Genomic DNA, 22,465 nt, shown 5'->3' on the forward strand with positions numbered 1-22,465 from the left:
TGCTTCCGGGTCCTGATGGCAGGCACCTCTCCCAAACCAGAATCCAGCTCCAAGAATCTTCTCCTCAGTGGAGGAACATGCATCTGGTTTGACAGAATGCAGAATGACTAGCTGCTCTTGTTTTTATGGTGGTGATACTTGCTCTCATCCATGCAGTTTTGCATTAAATGATCCTTAAAAAGAAAATTAAAAAAATCCCACACCCCCTTCCCTGAAGTAATGCTAGGAATAGAGACTGTTAGCCACCACCTCCCCCATGTGCTCTCACTTCTCTGCTGCTCAGGATGTCATTTACATGCCATCTGATGCCTTGGATCTTGCATTTTTGGCTGCAAAGTGATACAGACTTGGCAGGAATGGTTTCACTCAAACCTACAACCTACCCTCGTCTGTATCTGAGCATAACCTTTCTCTCCACAAGTCATAGATGTGGGTTTGAACTTGCTTTGCTTTGTAGAGGGTACTGAACTGTGATTTCCCATTGATTGGCCCAGTGCCACCAATATATTTTCAAATGCCTCTCAGTTGTTTCAAAAATACAGCAGTTATGAGCACAGTCTTGTAGGAACGTTAGATGTGCTTTTAAGATGACTGTCTCTGGCTACACTGGCTCTTCAGGGTACTTCTGGTTTCTTGGCCATGACCAAGAGGAACCCAGATAGCTTTGAATGTCAGCTGGAGCAAAACTTCAGTGTTTTAGGAACTTTTCAAATCAAACAAGGAACATAGGCAGCTATTTGTGGGAACCTCAAGACCAGAGGTTTTGTTGGAGATTCGGGAGTCTTCCTCTGTTTTGCTGCATGGTTCCTAAATCTTTATCTGGCTCCATGAATGTATATGCTTATATAATCATGAAAAAAATTTCTATACAGGGAAAATGAGATGTGAGATGGGAAATAATTACTATCACTTTTTCATTTTTTAGTGATTCAAAGCAGAGAAAGGTAAGTTGAAGCCTAGAACAAGTAACCAGATCTCTGCAGACACAGAAAGTCAGCTAGCTGTCATTGCATATTAAGGGTCTCTGTGTCTCTCCTATGTTTGATCGCTCTTTTGCAGAAAAAATGGGGTATGAGAAAGAACCTGGAACTGTTCCCTGTGGAACTGCTGAACTAGAGAAAGTTTATGCATGCTGTCATCAGTGCTAGGTTTTACACTGTGTCTCAACAGTATTTATGTGTCACTGCTTTGTGAGATAGTTTGAAGAAAATACAAAAGAAGGTATATAAATGAAATTTATGTAGAAATGTGTCTAAACAAACTGTTTGTAAGTATATGCACATTTTATATGGGAAAGATAGATGAGTAATTTGTGCATATGTGGAAGCCTGTGCACCATATATACTTTCCAAGCTTCAAAATATTTTCAGCCTCTAATTATATGATTTATGTCAACAAGTTAAGTATATCAGAAATACTAATGTCTGCCAGGGAATGACCAAGCTTGGAAACTTGCCATCTGTGTATACATGCAAGCATGCAAAGAAACCTTGAGGGTGGAAATTCTTTGCTGAGGTGAACAGTATTGGTGCAACACTATATTCTTTTTTAACTTTGGAAGCATGATGATTTAAATAAATACCAACTTTCTGAATTCTGCCCTGCACCCTGTACCCCCAGTAGTTTGCAGGGGTAGAAGACTACAAAGAAGTAGACTTTGAAAAAAGACATAAACTTTGACAAGTCTGGCTATAGAATTAGCCATTGATGAGTGCATGAGCCAAGCTGATTTAGGAACTCTAGAAAGAGAGAGGGAATGCTTTTTCTGACAGCCACACTATCCCAGATTTATCCATTTCTGGCACTGTGAAAGCTGATACATGTTTAAAATTAACAGAAGTTTTTTTCCAGATCTGAAGCTAAAGCTGAGATAAGTAATTAAGCCAAGTTATCATGCAGAGAAATGAACTGTAAGAGATATTTAAAATAACATGCCCTACATATTCTTCAAGTTACTTTAAACAGTTCATCTTAAGGTAATTAAGCTGTGTGCTTTGGGTGAATACTAGCTTCTAATTTCCTTCTTGTAGTTAAAGTGAGGCTTAAAGAAGATTAATTTTTCTTATTTGGAGGAAACTTATATTAAGAAACCAGCTTGGAAAAAATACCTCATCTCTGGGAAGTCCTTTTGTATTGAATCAGGAATACTTGGCATCCATGAGCCAACTTTCCTATCCTAAACCACACCTGAACTTGTGAACATCCAGCAGAACCACCAAAACTGCACTTCAGCCATGCTTTGCTGTAACTGCTAAAATACCACTTTCTTACCAAAAGTTCCATTAGTGATTTCCAGCTCTAATTACCGCTGGTGGATCTTTCCTGTGAAAATTTTATAGTCAGTGACTTCCTGATTTTATGGCAAAACCATTTTGCTGCCATTTGATGGAAAAATTTTGGATATCAACTCATGCAGGTTGCTACATCAGTAGAATCAGGATAGTCTTTCAGCTTTCACTCTCACAATCCTATTAAAATGCTATTATATCTGGTGGCTCGTGCCCTACAATTCCAGTATTTAACATCATTATTTCCTGGATCTTAAGTTGGTATCATCAGCTATTGTTAAATGTTTCTATTTCCTTATGCACATGGCAACTGAATGTTTGTTCTGATATCAACCATACACAGCTTTGATTCAAACGGGTGAAATGAGACTGAGTGGACTGGCCTCTGGTCATGCAATCTAGTATCATCCTGTAATTATTCAAGCATTTGCTCCTGTTCCTCCTTTCCTGTAGATGTACTGCGTGAAAGAGAGGGGAGACATAAAAGATTACACTTTCCTATTTTTCAGTGCATCATAAAGATAAATTTATCTACATTTGTGAATGCTCAGTTATTGTAATGATGGAACCCATTTAAGTGTCAAAATGAAAAGATGCTCAGACTGTCAGCAGAAAGTCTGGTGCAGTTAATCTTCTAGACGTGTTCTGGCATTTTTCTCTAGCGTTCTGGAGTCTTATTTCAGCACTTAGGCTCAACAAGACAGGGTTAGATGCAGCTACAGTGTTGGTGGAGAACTGAGAAAGCTGAAGAGCTACTCATCCATTGTGTGACTCAGGGAACACACCACAATAAACAGTACTAAAGTGAGAACTATAGCTTTCCCCTAGTACATCTTCCCCTTCGCAGAATATCCTTTTGAATGTTTCTGATTGATAGCTCTTTGGAAGATTTTTTTTTTCCTAATACAACTAGAGAATATCTACCCAACAGTGCTTTGAAGAACTGTATGAAATACTTCAGAATTAGGAAACACCGCTATTGTGTTAATTCAGCACTTCACTGAAGTAATATATCTTTGCTTCTTAAATTCACTGATACTTACACATTGGGTAGCCGCTAGTATGGCTATTTTGTTCCTTGTAACTGTTGTACATCATTTAGTGTTAGCACAAACATCTCTGCACAGTGTTGCTTCGTATCATATAGACATAACCTAAAATTCTTGGCAAAGACTCTCTTGTGAATCCTCTTCAGTTTGTCTTTGCTATAACTAAGCATGTTTCTTTTATCCTCTTGCACAATTATCATCCTTCCTACTCCCAGGGTTAACATTGGTACCTTTCCGTCTGATACAGGACTGCAGTTTGTTTAATTAATGGCAAGTGAATATAACTATCTGTTCACTTTGTTGTCACCATATCACGCTCTGCAATTCAGTAGTCTACTTAAATAATAAAATGGGAAAAGAAGCCTCACAAGACATGACTATAACACTGCAATCACAATTATCATTGTAATTTTCTGTGAAGGAAGAACTGTTTTCTCCATTCTCAATGGTTAATCTCTTTTTATGCCAACAAAATGGTCATTCATGCCAGTCACGGTATAGCAGAGAGAGGACTTAATGTGTAAAATGTGGCATCTTTTCACTGTAACTTGCTATGATCAGTTATTTATATATCTAGGATTGTTCATATATATGTTACCCCTTGATCCATTTTGTTAAAAATATAATTGCTAAAATTACATTGGTTTTAGGCAAATCTTAACATTTTTTCATTATGTCCTCCACTGGATTTCTCCTCCCAACTTTAACCAGAATGTCAAATTGAAGCTACACATTCATGTTTTCAATACCAGTACTTCAAAATTCTCTGCTCTGTCTAGCATGTCAGGTCTTGTCTTTTCTTGCATTCTACCATCCATTGTGTTTTGGTAATAATATAGTTTTTGTAATGCCGAGATAATCTCCCTCTCCTACCACTGCAAGATGCCAATTAGGCAATTTAAAAATACACTCTTCACTAGTTTCCTACTGTGTCCTGCCTTCTGTGCTTTTTTGGTCTGCTCTATGGAAAAGAACAGACTTCTGTATAAATGCAGAGTCCTTACTAAAAGGGAACCTAGAATGTGGGCAATACAGTTTTTAGTCAAGTTGCTTATTAAATTTATCAGTCCTTAATACACTGAAAAAAAATCCAGTAATGCTCTTTTGTATGTGCACCTTATTGCAGGAATTTCACTATATAGATTCTACATAATATAGATTCATAGAAACCCAAGGCAGCTCATTTCTGTTTCTTTTACAAGAACATTATCTCTGCTGTCCTTCAGGCTACGTATGTCACCTCAGTCTGCTGTAATGGCCATTAAAGGTTTTGTGGGTACTTTAGCTTTCATCTCTGACCCTGTTCATAGGGTGCAAGACACAAATGAGCTCAATTCCAGTACTGTGAACAGAGGCTTTTCTTCATTTATGCAGTTCATGTTCTCTCATATCTCTTGAACTTTAGAAAGAGGGTCAGGAGCCATGTGAATTCTGAAATGAGTTTGGTTTTAAGAACTATTCATTATATCCTTGAACTACAGCCAGGAGACCACTCCTCAGAAAAATCACTAAATTTAGTAGGGTGAGTGTAATACAGAATAAGTTAAACATATCTGGATATTCTCTCATAGGCTAGGTTAGGACTTGGTAACAGAAACCATGTCAGTGTTTCTTGGAAAGATGTCTCTACTAAAATCCTTAGCTTAACAACCAGTTATGTTAGAGAGAACTTTCAAGAGAATTTATTTGATAGCTTCTTGTTAAGGCTGCACAACAATTTGTTATAACCCCATTCTGATAACATACCTTGTAAATATTAATTATTCTTTAAGTTAAAGGTTACAGTTGCTCTTTTTACATTGAACAAAGTTGAAACAAAATTGCAAAATTCCTTTTTTCCCCATGAATTGCACAACATGGTGAACTTTGCTGATTAAAAAAAAAAAAAAATGCTCAGAAAAAAGATTTACTGGAAAATGACTGACATTTGAGGCATGAAACAAGACCTAAATCTAACCTTTTTCAAGTGCACGATTTGGCTTGAGGATAAAAAAGGACAAATAAAAAAGTCTTAAGCAGGGATAGAAGCTTGCAATAATTTATTCGCTGGAGTAAAGATGGAACATAAGTACATAGAGAGAGTCACTTTCTACCTCAGTGAACTATTTATGTATTTACAAAAGTTGTACAGCTCTGAGAGAAGGGTATGTAGGAAGCTCTGAGAGAAGGGTATGTAGGAAACCTTTTGCAAATTAAATCACAGGCAAGTACCCAGGATCTTCATTACATGAGGTAAGAGAGTGTTGAGTTCACATCAGGGAATCAGTTAAAAATTAGCTGATGTGCAAAATCAATTGCTTGCAGAGCCATATATATGGGCTCATATATAAATGGGCTCTCTATAGACTATCGCTTTCCACACTGGAGGAAGGAGGAGGTCAACAACATCCTAAGACTCAATGGAGGGCTTTTAATGTAAATGGGATCTAGTTCGTTCAGTGTAACCTGGTCCACATGAACTTTTGTTTGATGGGGTATTTGTATTTAGCCAGTTCCCCTACTCCCTTGGCATAATTTTAATACAGAGTAAGCTTTACAAATAATTAGGATCTGCCTCTAAATTATTTTTCTTCTTTTACAGTATAGACTACTCTCAAAACTAATAGAATCAAATAAGAGATTACAGTTCTCTGGAAGTTTGGACAGTGACTTCCAAAGGTTTCTGGGAGCTAGAGCACTATAGTCCAAGCTAAAGGAAATTTTCCATTCCTCCTTAGCAGTAATGACTGTATGGAATGCAGTCATTGTTTCAACTTAAGATTTTGAAAACTAGTTTTAAGAACTAGCATATCTGAACTGTCTTGAAAACTCTGCAAATCTTGTCTTTGTTCTATAAATTGTCACATGTCCACTGTTAGAGTGAGTCTGAGTACTGATACTTCCTGCTTAACATTTATCATGCCCATTGGAGAAAACTGTGTCCCTTAGAATAAAAAAAATAATTTACCTTTGATATAATACTTCCTAAGAGTTAGAAGATCTAATAAGATTTATGATATGCAAAAGGAGAGAATTGGAACTGTATTAATGATTATTAATTAGGATATGCTTGGTGAGACCCACCAACTGAATTTGACTATCTGCACAGTGCAATGACATATATTGTATTACTTAAAAATGAAACAGGTAGCCAAAGAATGCCAGAAAACTGAGTTAACGTAACAGGTTCAGGCTTAAGATCATCTGAAATTATTTTTTGTTTAAAAAGATTTTTACTGACAGATTATCCAAGTCATCTTATTCAGAATTAAAACAAAAAAGTTATAGAACAAGAAAGGAATATTTAAAATACTTTGTTTTCTATCTCACTACAGCTTAAACCACGTGAAAGGAGAATGGGAACCTAAAATCCCCCCTAATCCCTTTCGTAAGCAAAAAAAATTGGGATGCATTCACACTGTCTTTTTTTCCACTTTAAGTAGTTTCACTGCAAAGGTAAAGAAATCTTCATTTTCTTGAATGTCTTTTGTTTAATTAGAATCTTAAACAGAAAAAAATGCAGTAAAAGATATCTTTAAGCCTAGTATCAAATGAATTGAAACTAAACATCACAAAACTTAACAATAAACTTGTTCTACCCTTATAAATTGCATCTTAACACTTCCTTCATTTACTGAATATATTAAAAATAGACTAAATTGCTTATACCCATTCACATTGCAACTTTTCAGAGTATCTCGACCAATGTCAACTATAGATAATTTTAGAATTTGTCATATATATCTAATTTCTTATGTTTTTGTGTCTTAGAAGCATGCAAGAATACCTATTCACACTTTGAGTTGCTTTTAACAGTGCTTCCATAAGCTTATACTGAAGTAATTTTCAATTGCTAACATAAACATGCATTAATTCTTAGTCATAATTGTATAGCTGTTCCTTAACTGTTTAGAAGCAGAAAATACAATCAAATCAATGTTTTCTCCTAAAGCCTATCCTGAATCCCAACCAAACTGGTTTTTCAGGGTCCATAAGTGTGTCAGAGCCTATGCCATTCACTCTGTCTGGGTAACACGAATGATTATAATAATAATTTTATCAATAGTAGAATTTTAATAATAAAAGAAAGGCAAACATAAATCAAACATTCATTATATTAAGGTAAATAAAAAACAATGGATAATTGTTAAATGTTCTAAATAGCTATTATTTCTAGTCACCATTTGAGTTCTAGTCAGTACTACAACACTAGTAAAGGTTGAACGTACACTTTGAGCTGACTTATATTACAAAAGCGACACTTTGAAAACACTTAATTTTGTAATTTGCTGCCCATGTTTTGCCAGAATCCCAGTAGAAATTAATATCACTGTACAGCTGTAAGACTAAGATTATTCTGCTAAAATAATCAAGGGTTGAAACAGTCAGAAAAAAACCCATGCTAGCACTAGGCAGCAAATGGAAAGGTAGAAGCTTCACAGATACTTATTTGTATGCCATTTCGCAAGATGACATTGAAAACAACTGTAGTGTGAGAAACGCCATGATGTAGCCTCATCCAACAGAAAAATATAGCAATGGTGAAGGAGCTGCAACGATGGAGAATAGTAGCCAGAAGCTACTTTAATACAGAGAAAACCCCCAGTTTCTGAAATACTTACTGTTTAGTAAAGTGTAAAGTAGTGGATTCTGCTTTAGTATATCAAAGGTTCTAATTTTTTGTGTAAATTGAAGCAATGGTCAGTTATAGCAGTTTTTATAGATAATGTATAAATACTCAATATAGGTTGTTTGGCTTGCTTTTGCAATAAATTATTGATATCTCAACAATGTATTAATACTATGGTATTAGACCCTAAGTGTTAGAGTTTCAGGTACTCTGTAATTCACTTAGCTCAAACAAACAGGTAGTGGACAGCCAAAGGTAAAGTTATGAAATTATACTAAAAGAAAGATTGTGGAGGCTTCATTTTGATCTTTCTTGGGTTTTTTTTTTCATCCTTCTCCTGCAACACACACTACATGCATTTCTTGACAACATCCCTATCCCTTCTCAGACTTCATTTCCCTAGTCAGGGTAAGTGAGCTGCTCTAGTCAGGGTCAGTGAGCTGAGTTTTCTGATTTGTACTTTTTATTTCATTGATCAATATAGTGGCCATTTTCTGTACTACTTGTTGACAACACATCCCTTGGACATTTCTCACGCTTTTTTAATAAATCTATTATATTATTTAGTGCTTCCCTAAAATTATGCTTCATTTAATAGCCTCTGGGTAGAAATATTGTCAAAAGCTTTTGAAAAGTTAAATAAATTATGTCAATCAGTTCCACTTCATCCACTTTTTTGTTATGATATTTAAAAAATGCTTTCAGCCTACATAATCACATGGGATTTTGTCCTACATTTGTTTCCCAAAAATACATGCTAGATGCAAGAATGTCATATTCTGTGATGACTAAAGCAATAGTTTCTGTCAGTATCTCCTTAGCTTGCCAGCTTTCATTTATAAATCAAATAGTCTCCTTTGTGCTCTGAAACAACATGCTCCAATAATTTAGACAGCTAAACAGAACTTTCTGGTACAGAAATCAAAATAGCAGTGCACTCACTTCTTGCTGCAGGAAACAAATTCATGTTCTTCCTGAGGCAGCGCAATTGGAAATTGGTTTTATGAGCCCATCCTGAACTCAAACTGACATTTGCTGAATATTATTGTAAGTTTGGTATGAGTCATGCTTCTAGAGATAAATAATTTATTTCATCAAAATTTAGCACTCTTCAGCTCCAGATGACCAAGGGAGGGCTTAGTATCAAGGATTCCAATGCCATTTTTCAGGTATATTAACAGAGAGACCACCACTGGAAACACTGCTTATCCTGGGTCAGAGTTTATTTAAATACACAGGAACTGTTTAGCTGGGACGTAAAATTTATTTTTGTCTTCCAAGGAAAATAGAAAAGCTAATAGTTTTCAAATGTTCTAGTTCTTATAGTCTGAAATTCCATTTCGAATAACTACAATTGCAGATGAAATGATCTATATTGCTAAGGTCTTAGACACCTACAAATGTCAAATTATTTCCTGAATTAAATGCAGATTTTGCATATAAAAACCCCACAGCAGCTAATGTTTAAGCCTATGGTATACGCTGTGCTTGTTCTTGCATCTGAGTCATTAGTTCTTGTGTTTTATTAACTAATTAAATTTGCAGTTGAAATTAGCGCAGGACTTTTCTTGTTAGCTTTCAGTTGGTAGCATTATTCCTTAGAAAACTGTGATGATACATAGGCAAAAATCATTATTTTTGGTAATAGTTGTTATGACATCATCTAATGGTAAAAGACCAGCCTACAGTATTTTAGTATTTTTCATTCAGAATCTCCGCCACAAAAGCCAACAGGAGAAACGCTATTGATCTTGAAAGGGAAATACTTGGTGTATTTGGCAGCAGCATCAATGCTTTTCATTGAAGCAAAATGCAAACTATCACTGGAAGAAAATAGTATCTTTAGGAAGAAATATCCTTTATTTCTGAGTCTTCCTAAAATTTGTTTTAGTTGCCTTATTTGAATTACAGTTGTTGCTTGTATGGACCTTTTCTGGGAAACCAGTGTTGCTATATATTTATTTGGGGTGCCTGTCTGCAATCTGTACGCGCTGTGGGAGCTGATGCTAGAAAACGATTTGGTTTTGTTTTAAACAAAAGGGACAGTGACACGGGAGCTCCAGGAGCACTACAGACAGGGGAAAACATACATTTTTTTTAAACTTAATTCAGGAAAAATCTCTCCACACACAAACACATTGGTTAACGTCTTGTAGCTTTAGGGCTTGTTCCCTCTGAGAAGTACTGTTGCACTCAATATTATAAATTAAAGTTATCGAGGAAAGCATTTATTTGAACATAGTAGTAATCAGAGATATTCCACTGAACTGGGCGCTCTGGGAATGGGAACATTCCTGTACTCGTCTCATGTGGTACTGGAGGAAATAGGGGAATTATGCTGTAGCAACTGGTCCTTAACTAGTTTCCCAAAGAGTCTCTTGGTTTATATGAAATAGGGTGAGCTCCCAGGAACTTCTGAAGAACAAGGACACATCCAAGCCCCATCAGAAATCTTCCTAGATAAAGATGGAAGAAAAACTACTGGAGGGCAAGCATTATTGCTGTGGAATGAAAAAACAAAGGCATTTGGGGAAGAGTCGGGTGATTCTAGATCTTCCTGTAATGTCACTGAGCTGTATATAGCAAACTGACAGCTACAGCTGTTATTGACTGAGCTTCATGCAACTTGTTTGTACTGCTCTGCCCTTTGTCTAGGTTTCAAAATACTGAATTTTACATGAATGCTTCATAATTTGCAGCATCACTGTGAGCTCCGGTAATGTAAGAGGAAAGAAAGGATATTGCAAGCTAAGATACAGAGGGCTGTTAAAGCTGTATGAGGATTTGAACAGCATCCAATCATACCTGACTCTGTAATCAATAATGTCTTTTCCCTTCCTTTAGGGTTAGGTGCATTAAAGTAAAAATCAAACAATTTATTCTAGACCCAGTGGAGGTGAGAATAAGATGATCTCTCCCTCAGGCTGAATGTTTTCCTGGGTTCTACAGAAACAGAGTAACAAATAAATCATGGAGCATCTCTTAACTCAGACTGTAATTCAGTTTTCCATTCAAGCTCTTCAGTAGTGATCTGTCTTGATGCCTGACACCACTGTTCTGTTTCTTTGTAATATCATTTGCCTCTTTAAAGGCAATTTCCTTTAAAAAGTAAACGCATAGTGAAAATTACTCCAACCGTGGAATGTATATTTTTTAAAATACGAAAAAGTGTTTGTGCTTTCAAGGTAGAAAAGGTCTCTATATGTGCATGTGCTAAAGCATCTCTTTAATTAATCTTCAAAAATAATTAATATAGTTGACTTTGCTATAGGAACTGCTGGACAGATGTAATACATGTCAAGGTGCAAGTTTTCAATCATTTGCAAAGTGAATATGCATAGAGAATTTATATGTAGAGATGTTGGCTGTATTTATAGCTTGAAAAGTTACTTCTAGAAGTTGACAAGTCAGATAACCCAGAACAAACACATGCAAATCATGTCCCTTAAATACTACATGACCTAATGCATATGCTGCCTAATTCAGTTCTGATTCCTGATGACAACTTCAGAAAGAAATAGAATATTTATTGTAGGGGTCATAGCAGTGTAGAGGAATGGCTGAAACATTTTGAATTGTTTATTACTGACTGTGTTAAACTGACTTCAGCTTAAAAAAGTTAAAGAGGTACAAATATAGTGGAGGACAATGCCTATTGGAAGCTCAGAGCCCCTCTGAGGAAATGGAAAACATGATGCAAAAACTATTTCCGAAATAAAACAGCAATATATTTGCTCTCCACATAACAGTCACCAGCCATCCAGATGAGTATCCTTATTGGGAAAAAAATTAACCAGACAGTGCTCTTAAATATCTGCTCAGACAGAAAGGCTTTGCATCTTAGTGTTATGAAAAGTATGTATGTTCCAAAACCACTCTGTGGCACCACTCTCTGTGTCCATGAGCTTCCCTACCAAACAAGTAATTGCCTTCCCCTCAGTTCATTAATTTTCTACCTACCATGCCACCAAATTATTGATTTCTCCCCTCACCCCCAATCAAATCTAGCTCTCCTTCAATTTGCCCATTTTCTGCTCTACAAGGGCCCATAATTGCATGGTGTCTTTCCCATCAACTCTCGCCACCACATTGCCCAAGGCACTCATTTTTAACAGCTGAAAACTGATATCAGTCAGGGTGTTGCTCAACATGATCACAGCATAAAGACAGGACTTCTCCCTCTTTCTGCCTATCAAAAGCTCTTACTCCACATAAACCTATAAAGACAGGCTATTACTTCTGCTTACTGTTAATTGTTTCTTCAGATAAGACATACCACTTACTTGGTGTCATACTGTTCCATATTACAAGTATGGATGCTGGCTTAACAGAGTTTTACTGTGAAGGGAATTAAACTGTCAGAACATCTCCACACTTGTGTGCCATGGCACTAAGTTCTTGAGTTTAGCATGAAATAACGGAAAATCACTTTAAGAACAAAAAAACCCAAAGCCTCTCTTTTGTAGTAATTGCATTGTTTATATACTGCCAAATTAATAGAAAAGGGAGATGATTAGCAATTGAACTACAAGTGTCCCAAGATATCCTCTTTTGTACTAATGTGGGAATGGGCCAGAATCTGACAGAATTTTTGCATTTCATCTCAGCTATAACAAAATCCCTAAATCTATTCAGGGTCCATCTCTGTTTCTAGAGGAGCAGAGCAGGTTTGGGTGCATGGGTGTGCATGTTTGTATTTTCACATTTTGTGGTATAAGGCAGTTAAATTAGCTGATTATTTCCATAATAACTGTGTATTTAGTCTTTTTGAGGGTCATTTCAATTCTCACTAATGTTACTGGAAGATGTTATTTGAATTTGATGATTTAATTTTATTTTTTTCTTACCATACTAGATTCTGTCTATGCACCTAATGTGTTAAAAAATTACATAGCTAGTGGCTTCAAATTGCACCTATTTTGAGTAAATTAGTTTGGGATATACAAAAGCTAGCAGCAGCCCCTACAGAACTTGTCAGCTCCACTCAGGGCTGGTAGCGTTCACCCTCATGCTTGTTTACAAGTAGCTCTCATAGCAATAGACACTCAGATGACAAATGGAACTTGAGAAACTCTAATGATAGAAGTATGGAGAATCTGCAGTGATCTATGAATCCCCTGTGGAACTCCTGTGGTAAAAAATAAGGTGTTAAGTGGTTTATTTTAGATAACCCAGAGTATTCCTTAGGATTTTAATAATAGTGATAAAATCTCCAATTCAGTTTCTTTTCTAGACTTCTGTCTGATACCAATTTATGGCCTCTGCTAATTGCATAATTTTTTATAAATCACTGGTGAGCTCTAGTGTAATTTCAGTTGTAGTTTTTCTTCTGTATGTGATACAATATCGTATAAAAAATTAATCTGAGATTTCAGAGTATTTAATATATAAGATAGAAAATATTAGAACTAGAGAATGGATTACAGAGAAACATCTCTCCCCTATGTCCCCTCCCCCCCCATTTTGTGGTGTTTTGGAGGTTTTTTAAAAGAGTATCATTAAAAGTACTTTATAATAGGGAAATGTTCCCTGAGCTCCCAGTCTGCACATTCCAGCTTCATTCCTCGGTTCCTCTGCTTATTATTTTTCCTATACAAGGCTTCAACTCTTTTTTCCTGTCCTCCTTTCCCAATGGTTTTTATCCTACCTTATATATTTTTCCTCACATATTACTTATGTTTTCCCATGTTGCTGATTTTTTTTTCTTTTGCTTTTTCCACAGTTCTCTAGAAGTAACTAGACAAGTCAATTAGCTTATAATTATTATGAGAAGCAAACTAGGGGTGGAATAACAATAACAAAGGGATTTCTATGTGGGTGTCCAAAAATCATAAAGCAGCACCCACACACTCAAGTGTGTGTCTCACTTCACCTTTTAGTACTTCCCAGGGTAAAATAAAACTAGTTCTCATTTGTTTTCACTCCTTCAGGAGCAAACCCCTGCCTAAACCAGTCTGAATAAAAATAGTGAGTTCTTCTTGTCATAGTTGTAGCCACTGCCACCTGAAAAGCATTATAACTTGCTCAGTCTTACAAATCTCTTTATGTTACTAGCTAAAAGACTGTCACCTTTTCAACCAAAAAATATCAGCACTTCAAGGACAGTGGTACAATCTGACTTCTAAACTAGGTATCTCTCTTAAAAGCATGGGATAACTGTGATAAAAGAAGCCATTTTCTCTTTTTTGTGGCTTACCCTCCCCTTTTTTTTTTTTATTTAAAAAGAAATCATTCCCCCACTGCAGGTGATAATATATGGATAGTTTGTCCACTTCCTAAGCAATGATTCTGTTTCACTTCCACATATAACTGGTTAATGGATTATAAAGCCAGAAGTGACAGCTATGGCTATGTAGAACAATTTTTAGACTGCAGACTTTTCTGAATTAATTCCTATCTGAATTTGAATGTATTACTGTTTTTCTTTTTAGGAACAATCTTTAAAATTTTCAAATCTTGGGGAATCCATTGCCAGTTATGATTAATTAAGCAATAAAGAAACTGGCATCAGAATAAATTTTGCTGCTTGCTTCAATTCTGAATTTGTCTCACTTGCTCTTCATCCTTGCATCTTACAATTTTGTCTGCTGGGTGTAACAACTTCTTCTAAAATTTCTCTTTCCCATGGAAAGGTACAGGAAACATTCTTTTTTCAGCCTTCTCTGATCTCAGCCCTAATTCTTCTCTTATTAGACATGGTAGTCAAGTAATCATTCTCATAGCCCATCTGGAAGTCCCTCCAGTTTATCAGCTGTGGATACTAGCACTGCACAGAGCATCCAGGAGCCATCACTCCTGCGCCAAACACCACAGTGTTATGTTGTCACTTGGCTTACATTCAGCATTCCCGTTCATACATCTAATTAGACCCTCTGACTAAGCAGCACAACCCAACTCCTGTTCAGTGTTCACTATAAATCCCCCTTCAGAAGTTGCTTTGTCTGAGAAAAAAAAAAATCCCCGATCCTATTTATATGACCGGAGGTCTGATGGCCTATTTTCCACAGCCAAAGATCAGTCAAACACCACAGAAAGGTCCATACCTGAGGATGTGACTTAAAAGAACAACTCAAAGCAACTCTGTTGGGTTTTTTTCCTGACCAGCATTGACTGCAATGGTCAGAGGCTTAGCACTCTGTACTCACTCCTGCTCTTGAACACCAGTGACAAATCACTTCCCACTGAGGCAAGATGAAGAGGTCAAAAGAGCACGTATGAATACCATCTTGCTTGCAGCAAGTGGGTCTGATAATCAGATCACCTGTACCTTTAAATGTACAATGTTTTGGGCATTTCTTCAAGTGACATGTTTCAATGACTGAGAAAACACTCAGACATCTATGAATTGCAGTTATTATTGGAGTCTTTGCCTGTAAAGAGAGTAAATAGAGCATTCATCATCCAATTCCTGTAATCCTATTTGATTTTCAGGTGTATGGGAATAATGCCATAGAGCAATTAGCTCAATGTTGTTATTTTAATTTGGACATGGCTCGTTTTCTTTTCATTGATATCTGTTATGTTCTAAAATAGAGGACATTTTCATCTACCGTTGCAAATGCTATTTAACTACACCTATTTGCTTGGGGGGTTTTTTATGCTTTCTCCATTTCTAACTTTATTTCAAAGTGCACAAACAAGAATTCCCTGAGAGTCTGCTGCAACCAGATTTCTTTCTAGTTTTCATGTACTCCAATTTGAAAGGCTATTATGATCTCCCCCTATTTTGGGGACGTCATTTTGGATAAACCACCTGCAAAGACCAGCAGTGTCATTGAGGGTGAATCAGTCCATAGGGGGCAGTGCCAGGTTGAATGACTTCACCCTCACCCAAAATTCTAGTTAACTGCAATTTCCTTGGTGTTTGCCCCCGATAGACGTGAGGAAAGAGCTGTGTACTTTTTTCTTAACTCATTACGTGGTATTACCAAACCTCCATTTATTATCATTGACCAGTGAGATCTACAATGTTCAACAACGTGGACAATTTTTCTGTGAAGCTCCTTCTGTTGGCTAGGATTTGTTGGGTGCTTGTTTAGAAACACTAATCATTTTCTCTCTGAGAGCAGCAAGTACAACCTGCTTTCCCTAGAACAATTATTTACAACGCAGAAGATCTAGAAAATATTTTCCATCATTTTTATATATAACACTGTGCCAGCATCAAATCCGCCAATTCAACAATGTTCATGTGAAACTGGGATAAACTTTCCAGAAAATTCATCATTATGACGGCCATAATTTAAAAAAAAAAAAAATTCAATATATACTGAGGTACATGACTTCTACGAGTCATTTCTTTACTAAGTCATAATGTCAGAGCAAAGCAAAACTATCTGAAACTCAACTAAAAGGAAACCTTGGAGACTTCAGAGATCTGTTCTTGTTCCTTCCTTAATCCTTGGGATGTGTTCCCCTGAACCAGGTGGGAGCAGAACAGTGTATGGTGTAACTACAGTGTGTGGGTGTGGTAAATTCACATCCTCCCAAATGATGCTGTATTACCTCTTCCTCCCACAGAAACACCATTATTGAACTGACTGAGGAGAGAGAAGGTAGAAAAAGCCTCTCGTACTTTCTTCTGTCACAGGGAGATAAATCTTGGAAGCAGGACCACTCATAGAAGTGATGTGGAGATTGCTGCCCTGCAACTTCCACATGTATGTGTTGGGCAGGGGAAGAACTTTACTAGATTCTTACCAAGCATAGCCCCCAAATGTACTTCAGAAAGGTTTGTGAAACCTTTCTTGGCTCAGACATTTAGGCTGGTTTCTTAAAGAAATGTGATTCTTTTGTCCCCTGAGGTCCTTCCTCATCTCTTCCTGCCCCAACAAAACAGAGATAGTGAAGTACAAAAAGCCCATTAGTGCCTCATTGAGGGAGACACTGTGGAGTGAGTTCAGACCTCAAACCCCACAGACTTCTCAGGGTAGAGGTACTTTGCTTCTTCCTGCATCACTGGTAAAGATTATATCAATTCAGATAATAGTACAGTTAATGTGTCTTGTGTATTGCAAATGCTTTCAGTGGCTTGTTTAATAAAATTATATTTCTGTAATTATAGTCAAGGCCTATGTTTTAAACTGAGCCATCCATAAAGATACCAGTAGATAATTTAGTTGCAAAGAGCTATGTTTTGAAGGAAGTAGGGATTTGTTTTCAGTAGCGAAAGCAACCTATTGATTTAGACACGTTCTGCTAAAAATACAAGTTTTACTGCTGTTTGTTATTTGTGAATAGGGTTGTTTGAGTACCTTTTATATTTTATTCAAGCCTCCAATAATTATCAAAGGATTTAATTTAAAAATGTTCGGCAATTCAATGAAGTACAGAACTCACACGGTTACTTAGTTTCTTTCAAAAATGTTTTCTCTGTGAAAGCTACCTTGCCTTCCTGTGGCTCAGGGTATTACAATTCTCATTTTGTAAGGGGAAAACTGAGTCTATGTGCAAGCTTCAAATAATTGGTTTTCTTTGGGTGACAATATAGGCTTTTATTACAAAGCCCAGATTTTTCACAGTACTGAAGCACAGCTGGTGTTCTTTGAATGGGGGAAGTTGATGTTTCAAATTCCTGGAACCTTCAGAACGTTTTGAGATTGATCATGTGTTTTTTCATGGTAAAGTGGATTATTCAGAGGAATGCCACTAATGAGAAAGTAAGCCTGTCATCTCTCCAAGTGTGGTGTGACCCACACAGTAATGATCAGACACAACCTGATTACAATTTACTGGTTTTTATGTGTACACATACCCACAAACATCACATTATATGATATGTCTTCCCTAGCATATCTAATGAAACACGTACATTTTTTGCTGAGAAACGACAGAAACAAAGCATATCCCCACACTTCCTCGGAGACAGACCAGTGCAGAAGAATTCACAGAGATCAATACTCTTGTCTTATGAACAAGGAAATTCCAAAGCTTCTCTTTGTGCATGGATAATAAATTGCCCAACAGTAGCCCAACAGCTTCATTTAAGACCTCTTCTTCCACAAGCCTCGGTTTTGACACAAGATGTAATCCTTCTAATAGGTAAAACACAAACAAATTTCTGCTTTATAAATAAAAAATAATGGTTTGAGTTTTGATTAACACTGAATGGCAAAAGAACTCCTCAAAAATAGATAAACGTCTGCCCAGACAGATGGACAATTGTGCTGCATCACAGGATGAACTTCTGAGTGATCCTCAGGGTCAGACACAGAAACTCCATTTCAAGAACCAGTCAGAGAACTCCATGTATTGATAATTATAGTAGGCTCATCTGTCATGGAAATGAACTCTAGGGCTGAGCTAAGCATAAAGCTAAATATTAAGACCTTAAAGATTTAAATCGGGACTAATACCAATTAAGATTTGGGCACTCAGACAGGTGTTGAGAGTTAAGCTTGTTGGCAGCAAACTTTCTACAATGGTTGCCATTCTCTATTATACTCCGGCCTCCCACAAGCTTCCATTTTCTTTCGTTCACACAGATGCAGTTTGTAGAATAATTCTTTGTCTCTTTGATGTTCTTTCCCTATTTTTGAACCATTTCTGACATCTGCCACTCTAAATAATTATTCTTGGGCTGATACTTGCCTCTGAGTTTACCTTGAGGCACTGATGGAAAATTCCGTAAGAAAGCAAATTTCATTACCAGTGACAGAACAGCTTAAGTAATATAGATAATACATAAGTCATCATAAGGCATAATGAAAAGAGTGATACTGATTTTGCAATGGTGGGTGTTAGACAAGCAATTCAGTATCTCTCTAAAATTAACTCATTAATTATCATACTATATTCTGAGACTGATATTTGGAAAACAACTTCATCTCTAAATGTTAGCTTCTGCAGCAAAGTTCCTAGTAGTGTTTCAACTTCTCTCTCCAAGGCTTTTCCTGCCTATTATTTTTACCATGAGACAGGCAGGTATTGGCGAGATGTCTGAAAAGGTGTTCAACAGTGTTGGACTTGGAAGAAAGAGCCCACTGAAGTTCATGAGCTTGCAATCACTAGTGTAATGCTTTTTGCCCTGAGGTTCATTCTGCATCCTAAAACATATTAGACTGAAGATAAGAAATGATTGAAAATAGTGACTCTAATACAGGGGGGCATGCACTGTGTGACCATTACTTGCTTGCTCCTGTAACTTGAGGTTACAGTGTTCCCCTTTTTCCATAGTAATGTACCTGGCCTCAGTTCAAGAAATAAGAAAAAAAAACAGAGCAACAGTAACAAAATGTCCAATTTTTTTCCAAGGAAAACCTCAATGAGTGATGATCTAAATGAATGAAGCTTGATAAATATTATAAGAAAAAACACAAACCCACTGTCAAGCATGTCACCTAGCCATAAAAAGAACCTGTCAGACAGAAATCATACACATACATGTCACAAAAATTGGTTTCAGACAATTCAGAAGTTGCTGAAAATTTTTCACTTGCAAAATAAATAGTTAATTATGCTAATCTCCGAAAAGAAGTGACAATAAAGTAATCACATTTCTGGTCTCTATGCTGTCATTTTTTTCAACCATCCAACGGTTGAAAAAGTAATATTCATTACTAGTTTTACTTTCTGCTTTGAAACTTCTTTCTCTGAGAGCAAGTCAATTTTACTGTAGCTTCTGTTCCAGAGAAGCTATTAAAAATAGGCAAAATGTTTTACAAAATTAGTTTAGTTTTCAGTCAAAATTAAAATGATTCATACCTAAAGCAATGGACGGCACACAGAAAAATAGAAAGGTTCCTATCAAGAAGGCTTGGGGTGAGAAGTCATTTTGCATGTTGATGTTCAGCCAAGCAGAAAGCACTGTCTGATTGCCAACTTTTTCTTTTTTGTTTTTTTTTTAATAGTTTGATGCAGACAGAGATGAAGAAGAAGTGTTCTTTGACATAAGTTCAGCAGTTGACAATAAACTATTTGCAAACAAAGAGGCTGCAGCAGGTGAGTTTATGTAAGATTTAAAGAACCACTTTTTTTATATTGCATTTGATATTGATGGGATGCCTTTTTCATATTCCTCAAGTATGGATGTTTGTACTGTAGCAAAGTCTTGACCGACCTCAAACATTTACACAACCAAGGGCAAAAAAAATCTCTTTACACTTGCAAGCTTCATACAACCCACCTAACATCTTGTTTATCTACAAGCTCACCTTAAAATACTATGGGTAGTCCACTAAACAACTATAAAATTAATACAAAAACTTAGTAAGTGGATCGATTCCAGTTGACAGCTGTTTCAGTTCCGGATGATACCTGTGTTCACCAGAAAAACAGTCCTATGAGATTAATGATCATACTTCCTCCCTAATAATTGGTACTAATTCTGAAACTGTGTGGGAATGTGTCAGGCGTTTGGGGGTTTTATTTATTTATATGTTTGTTACTTGTGCTTACTGAGGCTTGAATGTCTTCAAAGAAAAAGCCTTTGAGGGACAAAGGACTGCAAAAGAATTGAAGCTAAAAATCAAAGCATTGAAAATCCATGACATCTGTCAGAAATATTTTGCTTGAGGGGAACAGGAAAATATTCCTTGGTAACTTCACAACTTTTTTTTTTTTTACAGATGGCATCCCTGGCTGCCTTCCAAGTAGACCATGAGGGTTATATAGGTAGATGAGGTCATAAATGTCTTGTGAAACAAAAAGAAAAATAAAATTTAGGTGAAATATTTTCCTGTAAAATTTACTAGCTTTATTAAAAAACAAAGAATAGGTATGTATAGTAGAGAAAATAGTGTATCTGATCTCTCTTCTGTTTAAGGGAAAACTCATCTGCCATAAATTGGCAGACAGGGTAGCTTCAGTTATTTGTAGTCATGAACAAAATCATCTGGGGGCTGCCAAGGAAGGAGAAATTGATGAAGCACAATGAAGTCTAGTAGTAGCAATACATCTATTATCTCTTTTTGACAAAGGGGGGATTACTTTTTTCTGCTAGCAAGACATTTGCAAAGAGCAGTGCTTCAGGCAGAAAGATTAGGTTATATTTTGAAGATTTGAAAGGGGGTTCCAAGCTAGCTAGTCTACAAACCCCACCCATAAGGCTATTTTTGATAATGTTCAAAATGAGATGAAGATCAATTATCAAGGCGGGGAGGAGGGTGTGGGGTGGGGACGTTGAGAATTATAAAAAGTGCATTAGCTAAAAAACCAGGTTTCTAGTGGTCAGCTTCGAGATAAGATGAACACAAGAATAAAGGCTACTAGCTTTCTCTGTTAAGTGGCACGCTTACCTCTTTTGTGCTTAGCCTTATTCCTAGAAGCAAGAGATTGATTCCAAACCTAAAATGGCATTCCCACTGTATACTATTGTATTGATAATCACCTGTGGATTCCCTCATTAAATGAGCTAAGTACTGACTAGCAAGAAGAGGTAAGAAGTGGCATAAAGGTGCAAGCTCTGACAAACAGACTGACAAAAGCTAAACAATTTTCACAAATTCATTGTGATTCTGGATGAGTTCCAGTAAGTTCCTTGAAAGTCTGATCTACTTAATAAATTCCTCACCAAAATAACTGGAGAGTTATAAGCTTTATCAGAAGCCATGCCACAATCATCTAATTGGTGCCTAACCTGAGCACCAATAATAGTAAGGAGATTCGAAGAAGGATTGCTAGAGATCCTATGAGACCAGATATTTACTTCCTAGATGTTGCAATTTCAGCATTGCCTTGATCTCACTTTTTGTCTTTTAATCTTATTAGTGACATTGCAATATATTTTGGTTCCTGGTGGCTAATGTAAACATAGTATTTCTAATATTTTCATGCCTCCACATCAATCTAATTCATATGTTATACCTGTAAAATCCAGTTGTAATCAACCATGTAACAATATTGGCCAATCATTCTCTGGGTACCCAGCCCCCTGAGTTGGAAGGTAGGGACGGAGACCAGAATGGAGCCCCCATAATCCAGGGGGAAATGGTTAGTGACCTGCTGCACCACTTAGACACTCACAAGTCTATGGGGCCTGATGAGATCCACTCAGGAGTGCTGAAGGAACTGGCAGATGTGCTCACCAAGCCCCTTTCCATCATTTACCAGCAGTCCTGGCTAACTGGGGAGGTCCCAGTTGACTGGAGATTAGCAAATGTGACACCCATCTACAAGAAGGGCCGGAAGGAGGACCCGGGGAACTACAGGCCTGTCAGCCTGACCTCGGTACCGGGGAAGCTGATGGAGCAGATCATCCTGAGTGCTATCACACGGCATGTAGAGAATAACCAAGGGATCAAGCCCAGCCAGCATGGGTTTAGGAAAGGCAGGTCCTGCTTGACCAACCTGATCTCCTTCTACAACAAGGTGACCCGCCTAGTAGATGAGGGAAAGGCTGTGGATGTTGTCTATCTAGACTTCAGTAAAGCCTTTGACAGGGTTTCCCACAGCATTCTCCTGGAGAAACTGCCTGCTCATGGCTTGGACGGGTGTACTCTTCGCTAGGTAAAGAACTGGCTGGATGGCCAGGCCCAAAGAGTGGTGGTGAATGGAGTTTACTCCAGTTAGCGGCCGGTCAC

General features: G+C 37.0%; 1 protein-coding gene across 2 annotated transcripts in view; it reads left to right on the forward strand.

Moving 5' to 3' along the window:
* AK5 (adenylate kinase 5) overlaps positions 1–22,465 on the forward strand; it is a 101,526-nt gene that overhangs the window by 30,636 nt on the left and 48,425 nt on the right. For both annotated transcript variants that reach the window (XM_072867016.1, XM_072867018.1), the window contains exon 7: positions 19,796–19,886. In XM_072867016.1, coding sequence (XP_072723117.1) covers positions 19,796–19,886 — 91 coding nt within the window. The remainder of the gene's footprint in view (positions 1–19,795; positions 19,887–22,465) is intronic.

Source organism: Ciconia boyciana, chromosome 7, assembly GCF_034638445.1.
Source record: "Ciconia boyciana chromosome 7, ASM3463844v1, whole genome shotgun sequence".
Lineage (NCBI taxonomy): Eukaryota > Metazoa > Chordata > Aves > Ciconiiformes > Ciconiidae > Ciconia > Ciconia boyciana.